Source organism: Nylanderia fulva, unplaced genomic scaffold (genome assembly GCF_048542155.1).
Source record: "Nylanderia fulva isolate GAGA-0341 unplaced genomic scaffold, ASM4854215v1 Scaffold107, whole genome shotgun sequence".
In the NCBI taxonomy this organism is placed as follows: Eukaryota; Metazoa; Arthropoda; class Insecta; order Hymenoptera; family Formicidae; genus Nylanderia; species Nylanderia fulva.
Window position 1 is genome coordinate 369,507 of NW_028189269.1, and position 19,464 is coordinate 388,970.

The 19,464-nt window shown below is 38.2% G+C and overlaps 1 protein-coding gene across 1 annotated transcript; it reads right to left on the reverse strand.

The window, feature by feature from the left end:
• Positions 1 to 15,754: 15,754 nt before the first annotated feature.
• LOC146725045 (uncharacterized) lies at positions 15,755 to 16,754 on the reverse strand. Its single transcript, XM_085485107.1, has 2 exons — positions 16,559 to 16,754; positions 15,755 to 16,437 (listed from the first exon to the last, which is right to left on the reverse strand). Exons 1-2 carry the CDS (start codon positions 16,609 to 16,611, stop codon positions 15,870 to 15,872), a joined length of 621 nt encoding a protein of 206 aa, XP_085341233.1. The 5' UTR covers positions 16,612 to 16,754; the 3' UTR covers positions 15,755 to 15,869.
• Between the last annotated feature and the right edge of the window lie 2,710 nt (positions 16,755 to 19,464).

Sequence of the window (19,464 nt, forward strand, 5' to 3'; positions counted from 1 at the left end):
AAGTAGAAGGACAAAATAAAAAATAAAAATTGGAGGACAAGGGATAAAAACAAAATTTAAAAAAATAAATTTTGAAAAATTAAAAGAGTAAAAACAAAAAGGAAAAGACAAAGATAAAATTAAAAATAGAAACAAAGGGGTTTTAAAACAAAAAAAAGGGGAAAGATTTTAAAATTTTAAAATTTAACAAATAAAGATTTAACAAAATGAAATATTTTTAAAACAAAATAAAAAAAATTTAAAAAATAAGGGGAAAAAAATAAAAAGTAAAAACAAAATTAAAAACAAAGATGAAATAAAAAAATTGAAAGAAAAAATTTTCAATGAGAAAATTGAAAATTTTTTATAAAAAAAACAAATTTTTTAAAATTTTCAAATTTGTTAAAAAACAAAAATTTAAAAGACAAAATTAAAAGAAAATTTTAAAATTTTACTAAATATTTTAAAAAAAATTTTTTAAATATTCTAAAATTTTTAAAATTACTAAAAATTTAAATATTAAAAATTTTTTAAAAATGAAAATTTTAATTACAAATATTTTAAAATTTAATTTTTTTAAAAAACTAAAAAACAAATAACAAAATTTTTAAATTTTCAAATTTTTTTAAAAATTTTCAAAATTTTTTTAAATTTTTTTTTAAAAATTTTTCAACAATTTTTAATATAACAAAATACAAAAAAAATAACAAAATTTTATTTTTCAAATGGGTTTTTTTTATTTTTTTGGGCATTGGGAGGGAAAAGGGGGTTTTTAGGGGGGGGGAAAAGGTTAAAAATTTATTTTAGCCGGTAGTCCCCGGCCATGTTAAAACCCTAAAAAAACCTTAAAAACACTAAAGTCCCTATTTTTCTTTGCACCATCAAGCCTTTTTTGGGAAGTAAACTAAAAAAATTAAAAAATTTTGAATTTTTCCGTAAAATACCTTAAAGGCGGCATCGCCACAGAATTTTTTGCCAAGAAAAAATAAAGGGGAAAAACCTTCTGGAGATACAAGGGCAAAAGGCTTTTTAAAAAAATGAGTAAATCGTCTTCTTCCCTTTTTCCCCTTTCCGCGTCCCTGACTCATGGATTTAAATATATAAATCTCTTCTCACCTTTCACTCACACCTCCCTCAACTTCCACCCAACCCGTTCCCTCCCACATCCCGCCCCCACCCCCAACCCACCCCCACCCCACCCCCACTCACACCCCTACTTCCACCCCTTTTTCGCCTCTTTCACCCTCTTTCGTCCTCTCTCACCCTCTTTCACTCTCTTTTGTCCTCTTTCACCCTCTTTCACCCTCTTTCGTCCTCTTTCACCCTCTTTCGCCCTCTTTCATCTTCTTTCGTCCTCTTTCACCCTCTTTCGTCCTCTCTCACTCTCTTTCATTCCCTCTCACCCTCTTTTAACCTCTTTCATTCCCTCTTACCCCCTTTCGTCCTCTTTCACTCTCTTTCGTCCTCTTTCACCCTCTTTCGTCCTCTTTTACCCTCTTTCGTCCTCTCACCCTCTTCGGTCCTCTTTCACCCTCTTTCGTCCGATACTCACCCCTCGTTCGTCCTCTCTCACCCTCTTCACCCTCTTCACCCTCTTTCCGTCCTCTTTCACCCTCTTTCGCGTCCTCTTCACCCTCTTTCGTCTTCTGTCACCCCTCTTTTATTCTCTCTCACCCTCTTTCATTCCCTCTCACCCTCTTTCACCCTGTTTCGTCTTCTTCACTCTCTTTCATTCCCTCTCACCCTCTTTCGTCCCTCTTTCACTCTCTTTCGTCCTCTCTAACCCTCTTTTATTCTTCTCACCCTCTTTTGCCCTCTCTCACCCTCTTTCGTCCTCTTTCACTCTCTTTCATTCTCTCTCACCCTCTTTCACCCTCTTTCGTCCTCTTTCACCCTCTTTCGTCCTCTTTCGTCCTCTTTCGCCCTCTTTCACCCAATTTCGTCCTCTTTCACCCTCTTTCGCCTATCTCGTCTTCTCTTACCCTCATTCGTCCTCTCTCACGCTATCTCCAAAAAATCATAAAAATGAAAAGGTCAAGCCATGTTCAAAAGAAGGTCTTCAAAAATTTAAACCTAGTCTGTACAATGAAAAATAATTACTCGTAATTCCAGAGTTCCAATTTGTTAATATCGAATAATGTATTTGTTTCAAGTAATGGCAGTAGAGTTAAATACATACCTACGTATATGCAGTTTTTGCAGTTAAATGTACTTGAACGAAAAAAATAATTAAATGATTTTCGCGTTAGGTTAATCGCTCTGCTGACGGCAATCGTATTGATTCCATCAAAATAGTTATTTCGGATAACAAAGAAATCGCAATAACGAAAGTAGATATTAAATTTGAAGTATTCCACAAATTAGTGGTACATCGGAAACAATTTCCATTGTCTCTCAGTTATGGAATAACTATACACAAAAGTCAAGGAATTACATGTAACAATGCAATGATGGATTTAGGAATGACTGTATTCAGTGATGGTCAAGCCTATGTAGGTTTGTCACGAGTAAGTAAATTGGAAGGCCTACATTTGATAAATTTCAATCCAGCATCAGTTAAAGCAAACTCGAGAGCCATTGTAGAATATAATTGACTGAGATCTATATTCAAATCTGAACTGCCACAAATCAATCCGTCCGAGAAAAAGGTTGTGAAAATGTACGATCGTCGATGGGCTATCCCTAATATCATTGATGATGTGCAGAATTATGATTGTGAGGAACCAGAAAGTATAGTTACGTGGAAAATATATGGCCTTTGCAATAACGATGCTGTTTCGTGTTACGCTAATGTAATATTACAATGTGCGTTTCATTGCGTACGTATTAGGCAACAAATACTGAAAAATAAAGCATCAAATGCATTGACTGATGCTATCTGTGCGTATGGTGAACGTAAATATTGCAACATTCAAGCGGTTAGAAGATCTGTCGGAAAACGCTTCGAAGAACGAACACAACAAGATGTTTCGGAATTTTTTACGGCTCTAATGTCGACGTATTCCGACATCAATGATGTATTAGAACTTGAATTAAAGCACGTAACATGTTGCTCGAATGTCAAATGTAATTACAATGTAACTAAGCAGGAAAGCAGTAGTTTGCTAATATTACCTATACATTCGACATTAAAAAGGAAAAAAGGTGTCACTCTACAAAGTTTGATTAATGTAGAATTTTCTAAATGGGAAACGATAAACGGTGCTTCTAAAAAAATTATCAACAATCGGATTAACGCCGTGCCGACGAGTAATATCACGATTAATAAAAAAAAGTACAAGGTAATAAGCGCTATATTTCACGAAGGTGAAGAAATGAATCGTGGTCACTACACATGTATGTTAAGAGCTGACACAAAATCGGAATGGTATTACTCTAATGATATGGAAGTGTTCAAGAAAAATGGCCCAAAGAAGCACAAGGGGCATACATATTGTTCTTAGAACAGATTAAATAATGGCGCTGTATAAAAGTTGCCGTAAGCGCCAAAATAAAATATCGGCTGCTCTGGCGCTTTATAAAAGCTGCTGTAAGCGCTGCATTAAAACAAGTGCAATAAGTTTCTAATTTGACCTAGGCTTCATGACATTTCAAAAAGTATCATCCAGAAAAAAATTATCAGACAGAAATATGTATGTCGTGTTAAAATCGGAGAGACGAAGAAAAATATATGGTTGCGTTCTCACGAGAATGGGCGATGGAGGGGCCCATTCTTTATTTTCAATATTCATACAAAATATAAATTCATTCTGTTGCAATTGAAATAAATGTGCAATGTATCGTTAAAAGTTATTACAATTATACAAACATTTACATATATGATTAAATAAAATATATATATATGTATACTATAATATAATTATATATTTTATATATGTACATTTATACCATATATTTCAATTATTTTGAACTATATTGCATAAATTGTTACTTATACAAAGTTATGTGATAAGAATCGAAAATACATATATTTGTGATACTTGAATTACTAGAAAGCTGTTCTATATATCTGTACTTTAAAAAGTAACTGATATCTTAAAAAAATCATAAAAATGAAAAGGTCAGGCCATGTTCAAAAGAAGGTACTCAAAAATTTAAACGATCTAATAATAAATTATCACGAAAAGTAACTGATATGTTATTCAAGGTGCCAGTTCAAAGTGAACATACGTAAAGTGTATATTATCTAAATTTAGTAATAATATATTACCATGAAAAGTAACTGTGATATTTTATTCAAGGTGCAAGTTCACATTGAATATACATACATATAAGTAAAACTGATTACAATTTGATTCCAGAAAATAAGTGCGATATGTTATTCTTAGTGCACAAAATATAATAGTCGTTTATAGAGATTTGATTTGAAATTCATACTAGCCCGTACAATGAAAAATAATTGCTTGTAATTCCAGAGTACCAATTTGTTAATGACTCAGAAAAATAACATGGCGGCCTGCTCTCAAAAAACTTTTGATGAGTAGAATAAATAATTGAAATAAGAGTTGTGAAAATTGTATAAATTAAAAACCTCCAATCTTTCTTTAGTAAAATTTCGAATTTTCGTATCAACTTCCGATTTGTGTTATACCGTATTTTCAGGGAGTAAGTTATTGATCAGAAAACTTTGCCTTGTTGCTCGAAACGGGTGTATATTAAGTAAAATTTATAAATGTACAGTTCTCAGGTCAACTACAATAAAGCTATACGCTTAAAAAGTTTACTGATTATTTGTCGTAATATACAATAAAAAATTACATATTAATTGTTCAAGATACAAGTGAGAAATAAATATCATTAAAATATATAATACAAAAAAAATTTATCAATTTGACTCTGAAAAGTAAGTGACATGGTTCTCAAAGTGCAAGGTTTCATTTGACTTACAATTTTCTTCAGAAACACAGAAGAAAAAGGTATTTGTATATAGTTTTGTATATTTACTTCGTTGTGTGTGTAGAGCTTTTAAAAATACGTTGAATCCTTATTCTAATCTAATCTTCTTCTAATGTAATACTTTTCGTATTTCAAATGTTGTAGTAATTATTCTGTAAGAGCTTCGACATTATTTCTAAATGGACATCGAGAAACATCATAGTTTTTTGAGAGCAGGCCGCCATGTTATTTTTCTGAGTCATTAACAAATTGGTACTCTGGAATTACGAACAATTATTTTTCATTGTACGGGCTAGTATAAATTTCAAATCAAATCTCTATAAACGACTATTATATTTTGTGCACTAAGAATAACATATCGCACTTATTTTCTAGAATCAAATTGTAATCAGTTTTACTTATATGTATGTATATTCAATGTGAACTTGCACCTTGAATAAAATATCACAGTTACTTTTCATGGTAATATATTATTACTAAATTTAGATAATATACACTTTACGTACGTTCACTTTGAACTGGCACCTTGAATAACATATCAGTTACTTTTCGTGATAATTTATTATTAGATCGTTTAAATTTTTGAGTACCTTCTTTTGAACATGGCCTGACCTTTTCATTTTTATGATTTTTTTAGGATATATATAATCCTGATGACGTCAGCGGACGCGGACAGAGAAGAAGAAGAAGAAGAAGAAGAAGAAGAAGAAGAAGAAGAAGAAGACGACGTTTCTTAATTTTTCATGAAAAACCTCACTTTTTGACCGCTTGTATCTCCGGAACGGCTTGACCGATTTTATTTTTTTTTGGCTCAAATTACTCGTGGCGATGCCGCCTTTCAGGTTATGTTACGTGCAATTCAAAATTTTTTATATTTTAGTAGTTCTACACCCCCAAAAAATGGACTTTGATGGTGCAGGATAAGGAGACTTGTAGTGTCTTTTAAGGTCTTTTAGGGTTTGAACATGGCCGGAGACACTACCGCGTCTCCTGATATAAAAAATAAAAAAGGTCGGAGGCGAGAGAAGTACGGCGGCAACGAGAGAGCCGGCGAGAGAGGCATGAAGGAAAAAGACGCGAAGGAGAGAGAGAGACGGCGAACTAATACGCGAGCGTGAGAGAGAAGATGCGAAGGAGAAAGCGCGAAGGAGAGAGAGGGACGGCGAACTAATATGCGAGCGTGAGAGAGAAGATGCGAAGGAGAAAGACGTGAAGGAGAAAGACGCGAAGGAGAGAGAGACGGCGAACTAATACGCAGCGGCGGCAGCGTGAGAGAGAAGACGTGAAGGAGAAAAACGCGAAGGAGAGAGAGGCCCACGCGACGAGAGAAGAGATGATGTGAAGAAGAGAGAGCTTTTAAAATAATTTATAATAATTTTTAATAATTTCTTTATATTGTCTTATAATTTAAAAAGGAACAAGAGGTAAGGAGGACATTTTAATCTAAAATAAATACACTTATTTGATAATAATATTTTTTAATCTATAAAATATGTGTAAATTTACATTTGTGTGTGTGTGTAAAATTAAAAAATATATAAAAGTATAAAATATATAAAAGTATAAAATATATAAAAGTATAATATATATATATATATATATATATATATATATATATTAATTATATACAATTATATAAGATAAAATTATATAAAATGTATTACAATTTATAAAATAAAAATATATAATAAAAAGATACAAATATAAAAAGATATATGAAATAAAAATTAAAAATGTATATAAAACGATATACAAGATATATATAAAAAATAAATAAAAATATAAAAGATATATTAATTATGTAAAATAAAATTATATAAAATGTATAAACGATATATAAAAAATATATAAAAGTATAAAAGATATATTAATTATATAAAATAAAAATTAAAAATGTATAAACGATATATAAAAAATAAAAAGATATATGAAATAAAAATTTTGTGAAACTATATAAAACAATATATAAAAAAAGGTTGGAAGCGAGAGAGCCGGCGAGAGAAAACCAGCGTGCCGTATCCATTCTTGGATCCGGCAACTGCGAGAGAGGGGGTCGCATCAGCCATCGCTGTCATCAAACTGTGCCTCTGCACCTGCACATAGAAATATAATAAATTATTATACTATTTTATATATTTTAACATATTATATATATACTTACAGCCTTGACAGATTGGGCACAAGTTAGCCAGGAAGAGTGTGAATACTCTTTCCAGACCATCAATGCAGTAAAGATGCGGTACATCTCTGTACCGCATTGCCACGTGCCTATGGATGAGTGTGATTGTAGCGAATCTTTCCCTGTTTATCATAAAACAGGGAATGCAGATTCTCACCGACCCCCTTGGCGAGACATATGCCATTATAACGCATACTCACGTTTCTTTGTCGAGGGTTGCGATGGTCCGTATGGCTAACGTACGCGAGTGGTACGCCTCGCGAACACCATTTCCACTGTCGTACCCATCGTCGTGCAGTAGTTGTATTTCTTCCAATTCTTCTTCATCGCCACCATCGTCTTCTTCTTCAACAATGGGTACTACATCAACCTCCATCTCTTCAATATCATTGAAGATGATATTGGCCTCCCTGTCATATTCGGGGTCGTACATGTCAACGTCGTCGCTGTCGCTGTCGTCGGAGATCGTGACGACCTTCATCTCGTCATCAGAGATTGTGATGACTTCCATCTCGTCATCAGAGATCGTGATGACCTCCATCTCATCATCAGAGATCACCACCAAGTCTCGCTCAACATTCTCCATTTTGTACAATTCACTCACTATGCTCACTACTACTACTATGATCGCGAATGAATGTCACCGTACTATGATCAGGCAGCGGCATCGATCTTCATTATATATCCCGATCATCCCTTTGTTCTTCAACGCGCAATTGCAATTATCTCCGAAAGATGATCTTCGCCAAAACAAAAATAGCGGCTGCTCAGTAGTTGACTATCGTCATGTTTACATCTTCCGCGAAGACAAATACATATCTACTCTTCGCATATGTTGTACACCTATTTAATCAAGCAATTAAATAGGCTGCGACAAGTAATCTGGCGATAATGACGGTGATTCCCTCATATCTGACTCCTCCATTTCTTGGTCCGAATCATATTCAGATGATTGCGATTTACATGACGCCGATGGTGAAGGCATATCTATGCTGCCAAAATAAAGGTTTTCTACAGTGAAATAATCGACACAATTTTTGTAGCGACGCTGAAAACATGCGACTCGCTTGTGTCGTTTAGACGATCTGGTGCATTTAGATAAACCACCAGTAACTCTTAAAATGTCTTTGTGAATTTCCAAAAAATCGGCAACATCTCTTGTATGCGGTTTTTGCACACCAGGTTCGCGATTTATTAACAATTGCACAACCGAAATCACCGGAATGTTCTTCGCTTCACGTTTAAAACAAAATGGGTTATCTTTTTTTTCACCATGATCGCATTTCAGGAGATGCTTATACCAGTTCTCGACATTCTTATAACACCCCGAATGATTTTTTACTGCGTTCTCCATTTTTTATTGCAAAAACAATTCACTCACTCACTATGCTCACTACTATGCTTGCCAGTGGTACGATGGCCCGGCAGCGGCATCGGTCTTCATTATATATCTCAATCATTCCTTTGTTCTTCAACGCGCAATTGCGATTATCTCCGAAAGATAATCTTCGCCGAAACAAAAATACATACGTCGCAAGACACGTCACAACCTGCAAAAACATGTCGCAAGGTTGCAAGCAGCGACACATTCGCCCCCCATACTTTCGCCGCTTATATTTCTTAGAAATATATACAGATAACGATTTTTACCTTATCTTATCTTGTAATAGATATCTTAAAGCCTGGATTTAGCGGCAGCCCTTTTGTTCTTAATAATTTGCAGAATTTTCACTTTATCTTATCGCTGTAATAAATATCTAATTGTCAGCGCTCACCAAAGAATCGGCGGCAGCTCTTAATAATTCGTAGAATTTTTATCTTATCTTATCTTGGATTTTCAGTGAATATTTACCTTATCTTATCTTCAGAGAAAATTTAGATATCACTTAAAGACGCCGCTTATCTTATCTTGTTTATGAAAACTTAGATATCGCTCAAAGACGCCGTTTATCTTATCTTGTTTATGAAAACTTAGATATCGCTCAAAGACGCCGCTTATCTTATCTTGTTTATGAAAACTTAGATATTGCTCAAAGACGCCGCTTATCTTATCTTGTTTATGAAAACTTAGATATCCGCTTATCTTGTTTATAAACATATCAGGTAACATGATTCCCTTATCAGATAACCTGAGCTGATAAGATAAGCTTATCTGCTGATAAGACCCCTTCCCCGCGTGACGTCACCCCCCTCGCCCCCGATTGCCCTTGGTCCAGAACCGGCCTAGTATACTTACTTTCACACACAGATTTTCTGGATTGCTCCTCCCGTTAAAAACCTGGATACCGCCATAAAATGTTTCTTCTTCCGCAGAGATTCCGGCAAGAGACGGGGATGGCCACTCTCTCGCGACAGGCGAGAGAGCTTCGGAAACGAAAGACGCGGGAGATACACTACCTCGAGCCTCAGCCTACCCGAATATAAAAAATTTTGCAGTCGATCAATCAATCGATCTGGCGGATTTTTGGAGGAACAGCAAAGGGACGCGCTCGTAGGATTCTTCCCGACGAAAAATAAAGAGGAACAGCGGAACTCGAGGCGGAAGAACAGAGGAACGGCGAGAGAAATTTTCATTAAGCGAATTCGCAGGGCCCCGCGGGGCACCCGGCGGCCCTGCCAGGATAAGGAGCGCCACGGGTGGAAAATGCCCAATTTATTATCGGCGTGATCCCGGCAGGCCTCTTGCTCGTCACTGTCTGGCGGAGCGTGGCCGAGAGCAGAGATCCCGGATTGCGGATGCCAAAGCATCGAGGAACTCGCAGCTACCGGTAAGACGAACGGCCCTACATTTGTAAAGTCGCTAATTTTCGAGTCATATATTCGGGAGAGACGTGTGTCACGGCCGCGGCCGGTTATCAAGTATTCGCCGGTGTTATTTCGCGATATTACGAGAGAATTGAGAGATTTATTCCGCGTAGAATTTTGTCCCGGCGCCCGACCGACCGCGTGTTTTCTCCCGCGCGCATATTAAGAGAGGCTCTCTCTCCCGCGGATATGCCGACAATCGCCGCGATTTCTTTATATCTTGACGTTAGAATTAAAGTCTCGTCCCGTAATTATTGTGTCGTCTTTCGTCCGTTAGAAGTTAAAGATTGTAGAGAATAATCTTATCTATAGTCACGTATGAGAAATATAGCGTATTCTTTCTCGCGCATATTATTATTCGAGTATCCTTTCGATCTTTGTGACATTGTGCGGAGGACGACCAGCGTGGCCGATCTCAGGGAAACTCGCGCGGGACCTACTATAGTTTACGGGAGGTTTTGTATTGCCAAAATTATTAGAATCAATTGCTTCGCACGGACCTTATAAAGTCTCGTGCGTTAATAATTATTCGACACGTAGGCACGCAAGTTTACTTCCGGGTCCCGCGTGTCACCTGATATCTCCGCGTCGGATCGCCTCAAAGACGCGGGATCATAACAACGCGCCGCGTCTCGGCCGTACATAAGCCGTACAGTGTCGTTCCGAATGAAAAATACGGCTTCGCTTTCTTTGTCTTTCGGCGTCACATAAACTCTCTGCCCGCCACGAACGATCAGTGTGACGAGCTTCATCCGTTACTTATCGAAAAAATATTTTTACTCTTGTACAACATATTACTCAAACTTTTATATTTTTTCTGTTTGTTCTTCGTTCACCTTATTGTTCAAATATATTCAATGATTATTACATTTGAGCGATTTTAAATAGCCACTCTCGAACTCCGCTCTCTCTCCCGTCCGAACTCCCCCCTCTACCTCCTGACGACTTGAGCAAGTCGATTATCGCCGTCGCGGAAATTTGCGGGATGATTTACGGTTTATGAAGGTTCTCTGCCGATTTGTGAATTTTTAGAGTGGTGCGAATCTCGCGCCTGGCGCCCAAGCAAATACAATTTTGGTGTCTTTTCAAGTTTCCCGCTATCCGCGCCGAAGGTGTGCCGTCGGCCACTTACATCGGCCCTATTTCTCGGATTTTTATCTATCCGATGGTATCAAAATAATTGACGGTTACAGAAGATACAATATAATGACGACGACGAAAAGCTCGTTAAAATCGAAAGTAGCGCTGTCATACCCAACATTTTACCGTTGTGGGTAGTAGGAATACTAGGGGGGTTCTAACCCGGGTCCTCTGAGGGGGGTGCGGGGCGGGGGGGTTTTCGGGGGCGAGGGGGTATGACGTCACGCGGGCGGGGGGGTCTTATCAGCAGATAAGCTTATCTATGTTTATAAACAAAAGATAAACAATATCTATTACAAAGGGCTGCCGACATTCGGGGGGGGGGGGGGGGGGGGTTGCGTTTCTTCTCTTCATACGTTTATGTTTATAAACAAAAGATAAACAATATCTATTACAAAAGGGCCGCCGACAATCAGGGGAGGGGGGGGGGGGGGTGCGTTTCTTTTCCTCATACGTTTATGTTTATAAACAAAAGATAAACAATATCTATTACAAAGGGCTGCCGACAATCAGGGGCGGGGGGGGGGGGGGGGGGGTTGCGTTTCTTCTCCTTATACGTTATCTGTATATTTCTAAGAAATATAATCAAATTCTAAGAAGGGCCACCGCTTGGCATACGCCGACAATCAAGGGGGTTGCGTTTCTTCCCCCATACGTTATCTGTATATTTCTAAGAAATATAATTAAATTCTAAGAAGGGCCGCTTGGAGCCGAGCGCCGACAATCAGTTCTCTGAAAATCTAAGATAATCAAATTCTAAGAAGGGCCACCGCTTGGCATACGCCGACAATCAAGGGGGTTGATACATGATCTATACGTATATTTCTAAGAAATACCAGCGCCGATAACCAGCGGCTGCAGGAATTTATAAACAAAACAAGCGCCGAAAATTTACGTCATCTAAATTTTTCTCGTTCGTACGTTGACGAACAAAGGGTTGATTGTGATATATAACGAGGACCGATGCCGCTGCCGGGCCATAGTACCACTGGCGAGCGCACGCTTTCCTCAAGGAAAAATAGCTGTGAGAAAAAAAAGTTTAGTGTGCAATTAAAGTAGTTATTTCTGTGCAGTACAAGTGAATTTTTACAAAATGGAGAGCGCACCGCAAAATCATGCAGAGTGTCATGAGAAGGGGTGTTATAAGACTGCCGAGAGATGGTATAGACATCTCGATGAATGCTATTATGATGAAAAAAAAGATGACCCGTTTGATTTTAAACGTGAAGCGGTGACTTCAGTTGTGCAATTCGTAAGAAATCGCGAACTTGGTGTGCAAAAACCGCATACAAGTGATGTTGCCTATTTCCTGGAAATTCACGAAGACATTTTAAGAGTGACTGGTGGGTTATCCAAATGCACCAGATCATCTAAACGACACAAGCGAGTCGCATGTTATCAGCGTCGCTACAAAAATTGCGCAGAATATTTTACTGTGGACAACCTTTATTTTGCCGACATGGATATGCCTTCACCATCGGTATCATGCAAAACACAATCATCTGATTATGATTCGGACCAAGAAATAGAGGAGTCAGATAGGAGAGAACCGTCACCACCGCCATCGTCGTCATCGTCATCATCGCCAAATTTCTTGTCGGCAGCCTATTTATCTTTTCTGTGATAAAATAGGTGTACAATATATGCGAAGAGTATAGCAGTGTTTATGAGATAAGTTTTATCACGCGTGAAAGAGAGGATTGTAGTAAATGTGTCAAGACATATTTTCACGAGGTGTAAACAAAACAATAATCAACTGCTGCAGCGGCTGCTCTTTTACGACCGATCATCTTTCTTTCTGAGATAAGTTCGATCGCATGTGAAGCACAAAGGGCTGAACGAAATATATATATTGAGGACCTATGCGCTCTCAAAAATCATCCAGTCTAGGATTTGACAGCATCCTGATCAGTCCGTGAAAAAAGTCTAGTGGCTATACTTATTTACGGAAGTGCGGAAAAAATTCATTGACTTGTATCATAATTGTGCAAACGCGTGTTGAAAAAAAAAAAATGGAAAAAGACATTGCGATCAACGTTTCTGATGACGAGATGGAGGTCATCACGATCTCCGACAGCGACAGCGAGAGCGACGCCGAGATGTACGACCCTGTGTACGACAGGGAGGTGAATATCATCTTAGATGATATAGAAGAAATGGAGGGTGATGTCATACCCATTGTTGAGCAAGAAGAAGAAGCAGAAGAAGAAGAGGAGGAAGAAGATTTGCATGACGATGGGTACGAAAGCGAAAACGCTGTTCGGGAGTCGTGCCACTCGCGTACGTTAGATGTACGAGCAGTTGCATCCCTCGACGAAGATACATGGGTATGCGTTATAACAGCATACGTCTCACCAGGAGGGTCAGTGAAAATCTGCATTCCCTGTTTCATGAGAAACAGGGAAAGATTCGCAGCAACTACACTAACGCACAGGCACGTGACGATGCGGTACAGGGATGTACCACATCTTTATTGCATCGATTGTTTGGAAAGAGTGTTCGTACTCTTCCTGGCCAACTTGTGCCCAATCTGTCAAGGCTGTAGGTATATATATATTAAAATATCAAAAAAAATCTATAAAATAGTATAATAATTTATTATATTTCTATGTGCAGATGCCGAGGTACAGTCTGACAGCGATGGTTAACGCGACCCCCTCTCTCGCAGTCGCAGCAGGCCCGCTGGCTCTCTCTCGCCGCTACCTCGAGCCGCCGAATCTCTCTCTCGCCTCCGACGGCCTTTTTTTATATATATATATTTTATATAATTTTATATAATTTTATATATTATTTATATGTTTATTTTATATAATTTTGATTTCATATATCTTTTTTATATTTGTATCTTTTTATAATTTTATAAATTTTATATTATAAATAATTACACACACACACACACACACACACACACAAATTTTGTAAATTTACACATATTTTATAGATTAAAAAAAATATTATTATCAAATGAGTGTATTTATTTTAGATTAAAATGTCCTCCTTACCTCTTGTTCCCTTTTAAATATTAGGAAAATATAAAGAAATTATTAAAAATTATCTTTTTCTCTCTCTCTCCTTCACATTTCTCTCGCGTCTTATTTCGACGTCTCTCTCTCAAAACTCGTATGTCTCTTTTTCTCTCACGCGATGTCTCTCTCTTTTGCATCTTCTCTCACTGTCTCTCTCTCGCGCTGTCGCCGCTGCGGCTCGTTTTCTCTCTCGCATATGCACGGAAGAGCGCGCGCCTCTCCACGTGTCCCTCGCATGGATGCGACCCACCGGCTCTCTCGAACGTGAGATGTAAACATTCGACACTTGGAATATTTTTTGAAATAGATATAGTTCTTTGTGAAGATTTTTTAAGTGGGGTACAGCCTGTGGAGAGCAGGGCTGTCTCTGCAATCATAAAGTTTCGAACGGTCCTCAACGAAGTGTCGGGACATTACAACGAAAATGGTAGTGCTTTTTAAGTGCAAAAATATTATTTAATAGTGGAGGAAAAAATATATTAATATTAATATTTTTTTTGTAGTTTGCCCTCTGTATTATTTGTTGTTGTTGGGTGATTAAGGACCTCGTTTATGATATATTAAGGGATGCAGAATGGGAAAATTATTCAGATGACGACTTTGAAGAATGGATAGGGGATGACGAATGGGACGGTAAGAATAAAATTTATAATATTGTATTATATTTTTTAAATGAATAATGTTATGTTTACATTTCAATAATGGTTCCAGATATGTGTGATTGGGATTGGGACCCATATATAAGAGACGATGACGGCGATTTCTATGATTGGGGTCTGGTGTGGCTGTTCGAGCCGGAACCTGTACCTGTGTATGAAAATTGGGACGGTAAGAATAAAAAATTTATAATATTGTATTATATATTTAAATTAATAATTGTTATATTTTTAAATTAATAATTGTTATGTTTACAGATGAACCATACGTTCCAATAATGGTTCCAGAGATGTCGGATTGGGACGCATATTTAAGAGGCGACGACGAAGCTGATTGGGGTCTGGTGCAGCTTTTCACTCTACCAGACCCGTATGATGTTAGGCCTCAGCCTACACCGCCGCCGCGCCGTCGCCGTCACCGCCGCCGTCACCGCCGCAATCCCCGCCGCAATCACCGCCGCCGTTACCGTCGCCACCCCAATCGTCCATAATGTAAACTATTTTATTTTTTTATTTTTCATTTATATCCTTATTTTTATATATTTTATATTTTATATTTTTATATTTTCTATTTTTATATTTTTTAATTTTTTATTTTTATATTTTTTCATTTTTTAATTTTACACACACACACACACACACACACAAATGTAAATGTACACATATTTTATAGATTAAAAAAAAAAATATTATTATCAAATGAGTGTATTTATTTTAGATTAAAATGTCTTCCTTACCTCTTGTTCCCTTTTAAATATTAGGAAAATATAAAGAAATTATTAAAAATTATTTTAAAAGCTCTCTCTTTTTCTCTCTCTCTCCTTCACATTTCTCTCGCATCTTATTTCGACGTCTCTCTCTCAAAACTCGTATGTCTCTTTTTCTCTCTCTCGCGTACGTCTCTCGCTGCAGCCCGTCTTCTTTCTCTCTCTCTCGCGTACGTCTCTCGCTGCAGCCCGTCTTCTTTCTCTCTCTCGCGTCTTAATTCGCCGTCTCTCTCTCGCCGCGAGCCGCCGAATCTCTCTCGCCACCACATCCGATTTCTCTCTCGCGCGCTGTCTCTTTCTTTTCTAGTGGTTGCTCTCTCGCAAAGTATGTAACGGGTGGCGCGCAAATAAAGTACACCATGATATACATATAAGTATTTATTTGTCTTATATTTAATACATAATTATATATAAAGTTTTATTACATATTAAAAACTAAAGCCACCAGCTCGCAATCGACAAGTTGGTGCATGTCGAAGGCGTTGCTAGCGCGTATCGCATTCGGCAATTCTCTCGCATTCGTTACAGTGGATGCAATATTGGAGAATTGCGTATGTTTGATATCGACCGTTGCGATGAGCCTCGTCAATCGATCGAACATTATTTCGATGCATGAATCGAGCTCGAACATACGACGTAACGTCGATTCGACCATCATCATGCGCACGTCCGCCGATTCGAGACTTATGAGCTTGGTGTCGTTTATCTTGTGAAAACGTACTGTTAGCGGCCCGACACTTATGAAGTTATACACATCGTTGTTGAGAGAGTCATTGTTCAAATAATTTTGAATAGTGTGACGTTGCTCGTAGAGTCCTTTCCACGTTTCGAGAGATAGTATTAGCTGTTTTCCCCGATGATCTCCTATGGCGATCTCCACGTAACTCGGCGGATCCACTCTGATGCCGATTTCGAGGAATTTGAATTCCGTGGTCGTCAATGCGTATCGTCTTCCAAGTATACGAACCGCACGAGACTCCAGCGAAACGCTGTAAAAAAATTAGGAAAAAAAATTAAAACTAAATTAGGAAAAAAAGAAATTATAACTCATAAAAAAATATAAAAATAGAAAAAATATAAAATATATAAAATAGAAAAAGTTATACTTACTCGTCGCATTTCTTCTCGCACGTTTCATCGCGTCTCGGCATGTAGTAATTCATGCTGCAGCTTTTTTGGTGCAGAATATTTTTCTCGAGGGTATTAAAAAGTGAACCACCAGTCAGAACAGTCGACGAGAGACTGATCGTACAAAAGTACTAATAATCGAGTAACACTCATTTTTAAAATATTAGGAGAAGGGGATTCCTAGAAATATATATCTGGAGGGAGAATAAAGAGAAATATTTAAAAGTAGTGGGGATAAAAAATTAAATATTAGGAGAAAGGAATTCTTAGAATTATATATCTGGAAGGGAACAAAGAGAAATATTTAAAAATATTAGGAGAAAGGATTTCTTAGAAATATATATCTGGTGAGGGAGAGAAATAACAAAGAAAATAGTATGTAAACAATATGTTTATTCAAAAAAACGGATGATCGTCGGATCCAAGCCTGGATTTTGCGGCCGACCACCAATTGAATAATTTAAATACATTTTGTAACGCACAATTTTTTACATGTTTATTACATCGTAGAGTATATGTGGGATCTAACTTATTTAATGCAGGCACATCTTCATATATGGCATCCAAGGTCTCAATGGTGAAACCGCTGCTCGCATCGTCCATTATTTCGGCCAGCCATTCTCGCTTTTCGAGTCCTTTTACATACACGAGAGAGGACTCTTCATCGTCTTCTTGCTCATTTATGCCAACGATAGCTGCCGTAATCAAGCGCTGAGCCATGCCGTATGGAACATTTCCATCCTCCCATTGTAAGCTGTGATGATGTTGAGTTAGCCACGAGGCCTGATGCCTTTCCGACTTTATAAGCACGCTCCATGGCACAGGGCATGCGAAGAAATAGTGTGACAGGATATATCCTCTTCTCAGGATTGCCGCTTCCTTTACGATAAATCGTTTGTTTAGTATAAATCCTTGCAGGTCGACAAACGTTGGTGCGGACATGATCTCTTCGATGCGAGTCAGTCGAGAGGTATTACTTCACTAACATCAAACATCTCACATCATCTTGATTATGTATCCTCCTCCTCCCCCTCTTTCACACGCGTATTTGTGTAAACATTTTTTAGGTGATTTTGCGCACAACGTTGGTCAACGGGTTGTACTGGATCACACGATCGTGTATAATGAGGCAGTACGCAGTGGTATTATTAGGCACGTTTTCCTTACACTCAAATTCCAATCTCACATCCACCGTTGCGCTCTTGATCGATTCGTTTTGTCGAGAACAATCGATAATCACAAACGGACCGTTTTGTAAAAACCGTGTGATGGTGAGATTGGGCTCGAGGTATTCGTATCCGTAATAGTTCTTGCAGAAACGTGTGTAGGTGTCGTACAGAATTGACCATCTGTTTTTATCAAAATCCAGATTCATGTCGTCGTACGGATAACTTTCCGAGTTCAGAAAGAGTTTCACGTTGGTTAATTTACAGTCGTCGAATCGACTCGTATCCTCGGACATGACATTTTTACGCCCTGTCTGCAGAGCAAAAATTACATATCGCGGCTTCTCCAGTTGAGTCGCGGTCTTAATGGCCCACGAATGCTTGGTCATACGCTGCAATAGCGGAAATTCGTATAGATCCCACGAGCGGAAACCCATGCTGAGGTAACGTCCGCTTTCCAGAGCGCGCAGCATCGACAGCTTCTTAATCTCGCTCAACAACACGTGTGGCATTCGCCATTGTATCTTGAATATGTTGATCACAGGCTCCAGTGCAGAATCTCCATACAGGCAATTATTGTCGTTGCGCGATCGTATTAAGATCAACTCATGACGCGCATTAATCACTACTCGTTTGTAGTCATCACAAAATCCCAGCAACATGTAGAGCGGTACGCAGAAATTGAAGTGCCCACTCGCAGAAATCGGATCACTCCAGCCAGCGTTACTCATAACCATGCTTCTATCGAATGATATCGTTACATAGTTTTTGAGCAAACTTGTTATTCCTACATTTCTGTTGCGATCAATCTCCACACCATCGAGCTCATAGCGAATTTCGTCAAACATGAATGCGACACAATTATTTCCCAGTGTCACATTGGATCCCTCAATTGGATGGTTTATCTTTAGTTCTCCCTCGATATATAAGAAACTCTCATACGGCAATGTATATAAATCCTGTTGTTGTATGGGTATTCTTATCTCGTCGCTGTATCCAAATGTTGTGTTGGCAAACGGGTTGTATGTGTGAGTCTCAATCTTGACGATGCGATCGTCAAAGACTGGCTCTTCCTCGATGTTGAGAATCTCAGTCATTGTTCAGATGGTACGCACCGCAAATCCCAAAGATTGTAAAAACGCAACGTTTGACGAGGTGAGTCTCTTCTTCGCGGTTGATTTGATATTAGCGAATGATGTTGCTGCTGGTCTGATTGTGTTTTTCGTGTTTTTATTCAACACGAGCATCCCGTCGCATGAGGGTGGCCCGCCGTCGTACGTGCAATCTAATTGTTATCTCTTCACCGCGAAAATCGAGCAATCGTCCCTCCTGGTCAGTAACGCGTAACACTAAATCAGTAATGCTCCGTACGAAGATCGGCAGGTAAATGATCTGCGCCGGCGTTTCCGATATCTTATATCCTGGTGGTACCCTCGGTGAAAATTCGTGTATCGTGTGAACGAGTTTATTGTTGCTGTATGCACCCGCGGTCACGTTACAATCTATGCGGATAATGTTCACGTTGATAATATTAATCGCCATGTTCGATTTGTGCCATTTTCGCGGTTGCAGTATACGATTCGAGAATCCCAGCAGCGATCCAATATTGTTGGGCATGCTAAAGTTTATTCTGTAGGCACACTTGATCTCGCTTCTCATCGTATTGTAATTAGCGCGGAGCACGATTGGATAATCTTCATCGTCGACACCTTTATCGCTAAC

Bases quoted from the DNA above. Each gene is read 5' to 3' on its own strand.
- LOC146725045 (XM_085485107.1), bottom strand. From the start codon at position 16,611: ATGAATTACTACATGCCGAGACGCGATGAAACGTGCGAGAAGAAATGC. The intron at 16,438-16,558 runs GTAAGTATAACT...ATTTTTTTACAG, and splicing joins TGCGAGAAGAAATGCGACGA to CGTTTCGCTGGAGTCTCGTG.